Source organism: Alosa alosa, chromosome 1 (assembly GCF_017589495.1).
Source record: "Alosa alosa isolate M-15738 ecotype Scorff River chromosome 1, AALO_Geno_1.1, whole genome shotgun sequence".
NCBI lineage: Eukaryota > Metazoa > Chordata > Actinopteri > Clupeiformes > Clupeidae > Alosa > Alosa alosa.
In genome coordinates, this window is record NC_063189.1 from 40711182 (window position 1) to 40718660 (window position 7479).

Consider the following 7479-nt stretch of genomic DNA (forward strand, 5'->3'; position numbering starts at 1 on the left):
TCCATTATGTCATCTACAACACTCTAAAATCTGGCCATAGCATGTGTTCTTTAGCATTGCCCAATAGCAGACTGCAAACATGCTGCAGAAGTATGTCAGTGATCTGTACATTGGAATGTGCAGTTAGGTGTGTAGGACAGAATATCCAAAACAAATGGTGCCTCAATTTTAAACATATCCTGAAACACATCTTTTGGAGAACAGCCAAGGAGCTCACACGGAACTTCAGTTGGTGTTATCCAGCTGTATGGACTATTATGGGACGTGTCAGTGATGAATCAGTCTTAAGACAAAGTGATGTGTTATGGGGTCAAATAAAACCTTATTTTGGTTTTTCTACACTGTCCCAATAATTTACATCTATAGTTACTTATTTAGCAGATGGTTTTATCCAACACACAACCACATTCAAGATATGAATATTCATATAATGTTCAAGTCTTAATATAATATACAATGCAACATGATATATCTTCTTAATTGCACATCTATGCACACAAAGTGTAAATGTTCACATCTAGACCTTCAGAAGGCCTTGTGCATTTGTTGATGCATTACTCAGCTAAGCAAAAGTAGATATAATGCCTACATATTATGACCATCACATGGTGTTGCCACTATACTAAGAAAACAAAGAAGGCCTATCACACTGCCTACTCCTCCTAATAAGATGTGTTATAAAAACCTTTCATGAAAATGCAAAATATATATTAACATAAAATGCAAAGCAGAACAGTGCATTTTCATGCACTGTAATTACTCTTTTTCATCACACGATTTCACCTGAGACACATTTTCTTGGTAAATGAAACAAAACCTCTGCACTGCAACAGCACAGGGCTCATAACCTCCTTCCTGAGCTGAAGGACCACAGGAGGTGTGTGTGTGTGTGTGTGTGTGTGTGTGTGTGTGTGTGTGTGTGTGTGTGTGTGTGTGTGTGTGTGTGTGTGTGTGTGTGTGTGTGTGTGTTTGTGCATGTACACCTGTGCTGTTATACACATCGTTCTTTTTGTCATGGTACTAACAGTAACATCAAAGTGGATCGTATCATGTCCAACCACATGGTGTCTGCCTTTGCTTTGAAAAGTAATGTTTATTGAAGATTAAACTAACTACAGTACCAGTATATGGTAAAATGCATTGGTTGAAAACTCCCAGATCCATCACACAATGTGTACACTTTGCACACATAATATATATCTAGAATGAAACAAAATCCACACTAATCCACACAAATCAGTGATGAACAGGTCAAAACATAAGGCACATATTTATGACTTTTTGAAGACACTCAGAAAGTGAGTTCTGATGTCAGAAGGTGTGTAGTCTTTAAGGTAAACACATTTGCTTTGATCAGTGTTTGTGGCTAAGTAAGTTATAACAGTCCTATAATAAGTTATAACAGTACTACTAACAGTAGGCCTACTATTCTGAGAATGAGAATGGTGGTCTCTTCCACAAATCCTGACACTGATATTTCCATTGAGATCAATACAGGCGCAAACCATGGTGGTGGTAAAATGCTGTGGATTATGAAGAATGATCAGACCATTTTGCTTGTTAATTTAATAGGTTTAATTGTGGACTTTTACATAACTTACTGTATATACAAAACCATTAACACATATAATGGGAATAGTTTCCTGAGGGTCATATTTTATATGATCAAAGGATATGGCAATATAACACTTTTATGGCTTTAAAAAGTATTCCATGCAGTAGCTGATTAAATGTACACCATGAAAAACCATATCATGATATTATATTACAAGACTACAATTTTCATGAAAACAACATGTGTATATATAAATGCAACATTTTCAGCAGATTATACCAAAGGGTATTTACATCTCAAGAGAGATGGGGTAGGGACTACACTGATATGTTTAGACTTTAGAAAGTCTGAATTTCTAAATGGAATGTTTTCTACAGTAACAGGCATAAATATGTGGAGGTAGTTCAGGGGATGTCAGATCACTGTTACTTTATTGAGTTCCTGATCATGTCTACATGACATATTTTCCCATTTGTTATTTACATCTTTTTGTTAAGTCAAACAACTGAAACAAGCAACGTATTGTACAACGTAACAATACATCATCATTACAGATACATTCAACAACTTAAGGATTTTTCTAAAGATGTAACTTCTTTCCTACAAAGTGATTTTAGTACATTAAATACTGACATGCTCAATAAGTGCACAGTGCACAGCAAATAAGATACACAGTATATCAGATTATTGTTCATCAACACCGCACACTTTGCATTGTCATTGAAACGCACATTTGGCTAATAGCCAGACTCTGTTTTTGGTGCAAAATCTGCACGACTTCTGGAAGCATTACCGACCCCGAGTGCATTCGCACAGATGTTGTTGTTTCACTCTGTGGTCTGGTTGAAGAAACTGCCATGCAGCTTCAGCCTGTGGAGTCTGAAAAAAGGGGATGATTAACTGTTGAACCACTGTGAACAACCCTCATGGATTTTTTCTTGTTTCAATTGTTTTAATGATGCAATGATATATGCATGTTAAGCTGCAGTTGGCAAGAAAACCCCCCCGCACTTCTACCTCCACCTAGAGCCTGTTATTTGTTTTGCAAAAATCCACAGCTCCCGGTTCTTCTGGTCCAATCAGAGCAGGGCTGTATGAGATCTGACTGTCAATCACAGTCTGGTGCAGTCTGGGGCGCACTGATGAGCACGAACTCAATGAGAAGGTGCTTGGTGGTAGTGGGGGAGGGGCATGAGAGTTTTAAACATTCAACATTTTGGCTAAGTCTTCTCAATCTGTCAGACTTGCCAGCTGCAGCTTTAATGTAACTGTTTCAAAAGGATAATTTCCTGTCCCTTTCTTTCATGTTTTCTTTCCTTGTTTACAAATGCGGTTGGATCACTCACCTTGACTCTCTCCGGCTCTCTTGGTCCTCCTTGGACTTCACAAAGAGTGTCTCTCCTCCACCCTGAGTCAGATATGCAAACTCACCGTCTTTCGAGGTGAAAATCAGCCTGCAAACAAACAAAACACACACACACACACACATCTCTATCAATCACATTTCATTCCAAGTTGAGTTGCCAGGACATCACAAAATGAGCTGTGTCTGAATAGAAAGAACCGGCTATCATTCACTAGGAACTTGTTTAAATTCAGTGGTGGTACTTACTTGGACTGAGTTTCCCCAGACTTGATGCGCAGTCTGCGAATCATGAACTCATTCTTGCCAAAGAAGCCTGACAGGTAGGAGTCCCTCTCCCACTTCAGCTTGATCATCAACAACTCACCGATGTCCACATCAGAGGCCACAAGGAAAGAGATGGTGGTGTTGCTGGACATGCTCGGCCTGGGGAAAAGCAATAAAGCATATCATAAGCGTATAGCATAGACAAGGCTGTAGAAGTTGAATGAATAGAACGGTATTGCAACTGCAATTATGATAATTATAGTGAATAATAATTGTGAATATTTTACATGTACAGTAACATACAGTGACACAGAAGACCTACAACATAACCATCATGTCACACATTTCTGTTTGTTGAACCTACAGCATAGCATTAACACACTAACAGCAATTGTGATTTATAGAGAAACACCAAACTGCTTTTCTTATCACTATGAATGCTGTATATGACAGAACTATACCAGAGTGTTCATAATGTCCACACATACACAGTGATGGAGATTTCCTCCCGTTCTCCGTGGGTTCCGTAAAGGGACACAAGCATGGGCTGCTCTACAACACTGAGGTTCTTCTGACTGAACACATGGACTTTCACCTGGTAGTGGAAAACTGACACAAAACATATATCTTCATTCCCTTGAATTAGCACAGTCCATTTAAATCTTAACCCTTCTTAACTCCTCTTTCTGGCATTACCACAACAGAAACTTTCTAGCACATTGACACTTAAAGTCCCATGATATGTTTCTGTGAAAATACATTCAAACACTTAGACTCGCTAAGCCCTTGTGTTCAACAAGTTCTAATTCAATAGTTCTAATAGCACTTACAGTATAGGATCCATAGATAATCATTATAATGTGTTTTTTTTTTTTTTTTTTTTTTTTTTTTGGGGCTTAACTATTCACTAAGGTTGAGTGCTGACATACTGCATAGATACCTTTGTAAGGCATCAGCTCTCTGGTCTTGAGGTACATCTTGGCACTTCTGGTGTTGCGTATCTTCTTGACACCATAGCCCAGCTTATTGCAACGGTTCTTGCGGCAACTCAGGCACAGGCCCTTGTAGAAGGCCTCCTTGGAGCTGCAGCGATACGCCAGGCTCTGGTGCTGCTGGTTCACCAGGGAATCGATGAACAGGTGGATGGATCTCTCATGAGAACACTTCACAATCTGGTCCATATCTGCAGAGATGAAGAACAGGACAGAATAGTTGGCAAAATGAATTCATCAAAATGTACCAAACATACATCCATGTGCACATACCCTGTGAATCACTCAAAATGAGGGATAATATTACAAGATTACAAATCAATAAATGTATGAAAACAATAAAAAACAATATCTTTCTACATACTGTTAATGCCAAAACTAGCAATCATCTTCATGGTGTTCTGCAGACTGCACCCAGGCTGGAAAGTGCCACCGTTGGGGTAGATGTCAATATGCCCCACAGGCCTTTGGATACCGATGCTCAGGTCTGGTGAGCCTCTGGTGTTGGTGTGCAGGACATCCACAAAGTTGGCATCATCAGGAGAGAGACGCCTTACGTCTTCTGCATTCTCAAAGCGGGGACCCGCTGGGTCAAGGCCTACAGAATGGCAAAGGGAGAGATATAAGGAGAAAGAAAGAAAGGAACAGAGATAAGTTGCTTCATTTGATAGTAAAAAACAAGGTGTGTTGTCTTGGAGTAAAGCTGTATGTTTGTTCCTGACAGTAAGAGTGTAACAATGGCTGACCCTGTCTGTCATATGAAAGAAGTGCACATAAAACACACTCATAGACGAACACAAACTCAACCATAAACACACAGAGCATACATGAATCATTATGGTCATGGTGTTATTTTTGTGTGCTCTTTTTGGATGAAGTATATAGTACAGCTTGAATGGGACAATAGCACATGTTTATCCATATAGTGTAGCTAACTGAAGAGTATAGATTCAGACTCAAATGTGTTACTGAAAAACGGTCATATATTATAGAACTAATGGCACACAACTGAACCACACTCAGATCAGACTAACAATGCAAAAAGATCTCACAATTTTATAGCACTATGTTTGTGTCTAGTCAACAATGGGGACTTAAGTCAACAACAGAGACTGAGCAAAAAAGAATGTGCATATCCAGTCCAGTCCATCCCATAATTGTGGGCAGGCAAGTGAGGAGACAGAGAGCCCACTCAGACCTGTGATTCTGTTGACTTTGTGGTTCATGAGGTTTCCTGCGACTCCGGCCACATGTGCTCCCAGGCTGTAGCCAAGCAGGTGAAGCTTATCCAGGGGATACTCCAGGCTCTGTGCAAAGAAAGAGGCCGTGCTGAACTAAAAACCACAAAGACGCGCAATAACAAATTGGAAATATTTAACACATCAGTGTTCAGTGGAGGAATATGACATGCTGAGGAGAATGGCTGTCAGTTTAGACAGACCTGTTTGGTGTGATGTAGAGAGGTGCAGCTTTGTTGTCCAAAATCAATACAACTTGTAAAACCCATTGTATAAATGTAGCCTGTATCTGAGGGTAATAGTGAAGTGTTGATTTCCCTAATAATCCTGTTCCTATCTTTTTCATCAGTCCCTAGATTTGTTTACACTTTAGATCAGTAAGGAAACACAAATAGCCTAATAAGAATAATAAAATGTAAATAGGACTGTAAAATACGATATTAGAAGGAAACATCTCTGTCATCAGGCCCAGAATTGGCAAAATTCTTTTCATTGTTGAATAGAAAAAAACCTTCCAATATGAATTGGTTAAATTATCTGGTTTTGGAATGTTTACAACAAAATTATAACATTTGAATCCTGACCCTTGCTTTCTCACCTCCAGCCAGTTGGCAAATTTGGCCACATCCTTGCCCACCAGTTTGGTGTTTTCCGCGGAGGTGGGGTAGTGTTGGCTGGCTCTGTCTAGCCAGTCCACCACGATGACATTGGCAGTGGGCTCCCGCTCGAAGAGTGCCGTCACCAGCTTGTGGAGCCAACTCTCAAACAGCCCGGCAACCTATCAAGAGACACGGTCAGTAGTCAGACGCATGCTTACAGCGCAGGAGAAAGCAGTGTTTTTTTACCACCTGTCGTTAGCACGCATGGCTAATGGTGTGTTAGCAACGCCATTAAATGGCATGCCTGGTAAGATAACGGTAATCAATTGTAGAATTGTAGGTATAAGTAGCCTACTGTAATTATAGGAAGGAACTTGTCCTACTTTGCAGCCAATATGCCCACGGGTTAAATTGTCTCCTACTGGAGTTCACGTTAGAGTGCATGCATTGTACTGTAGGTCTATAATTTATTTTACGATGTGTTATTTCTGCACCTGTTGCTGTAGCCTACGGAGGAGAAAGTACATGGACTTAAACTTCGACTAAATCTATTCACGACACTGGTATATGCAAGCCTAAGGCGCACCAATACGCACCGACCATCCGTGGATGACCACAAAAGTTTGCGAGCTGAGATTGAATCCACATTCGGAGATACTGTCCCTGTTCCCGAGAGTAAGGTAGCAGAGATCCTCCTCTGGATCTTCAGAGTCCCGCACTGAAAACCTGGTTTCGATGTTACTGTAATCTTCAGTGTAAAGAGTGGAGTTGCCTGGAAGCGCAAAGGGAAAACATATCTCAACACTATTGCACCTGTTTCAGCGCCCTGGTGAGAATATGTAGTTTTTCCATCGTCCAGTCTTCAATTTCATTTATGATGAATATTGCATATACAAATATCAATTCACTGGCAAATGTAACAGGACAAAAATGTACAATTAATGGTTTGACCAATTTAAGTGATATTAGTTGGGATCTTAACTTGCCAATTAATTGCTTTGAAGTAGTAAAATCATTATCACTTACTGGAGAAAACGGACTCAGTTGTCGTGTTTAAAGGTTCGCAGCTCTTAATCAAAGAAAACCCAATCACAAGAAGCCATAGATTTTCTTTTCCCATATTACAGTAGATTCAGACGTGTTAGTAATTACTTTGTATCGGAAACAGTATGAAACCGTTATATTGTTCCGTGATATGTCTCTACCAGTTATAAACAATCTAACCTTCCTGGCAGTGGGCCTGGATTTATATTAAAGAACGACTCTCTATACCCGTTTTCTATTGGCTAAAAGTGAGACAGGGCGTCACCGATTGCCTTGTCCCAACAAACATGATCGCTCACGCGTGACCCTGAATTTGAAGGACTCAGAAGCTATGCCTACTGAAGCAGACTGCGAAGGTGCCTGATGTTATATATATATATATATATATATATATATATATATATATATAAGTGATATTAAT

General features: G+C 39.8%; 1 protein-coding gene across 1 annotated transcript; it reads right to left on the reverse strand.

The window, feature by feature from the left end:
* Window positions 1–1551: 1551 nt before the first annotated feature.
* LOC125301793 (lipoprotein lipase-like) lies at window positions 1552–7232 on the reverse strand. The gene is made up of 10 exons (XM_048254533.1): window positions 7041–7232; window positions 6611–6786; window positions 6014–6193; window positions 5376–5484; window positions 4542–4775; window positions 4126–4368; window positions 3674–3794; window positions 3168–3344; window positions 2902–3009; window positions 1552–2434 (listed from the first exon to the last, which is right to left on the reverse strand). The coding sequence occupies exons 1-10, from the start codon at window positions 7132–7134 to the stop codon at window positions 2383–2385; spliced, it is 1494 nt and encodes a 497-aa protein (XP_048110490.1). The 5' UTR covers window positions 7135–7232; the 3' UTR covers window positions 1552–2382.
* Between the last annotated feature and the right edge of the window lie 247 nt (window positions 7233–7479).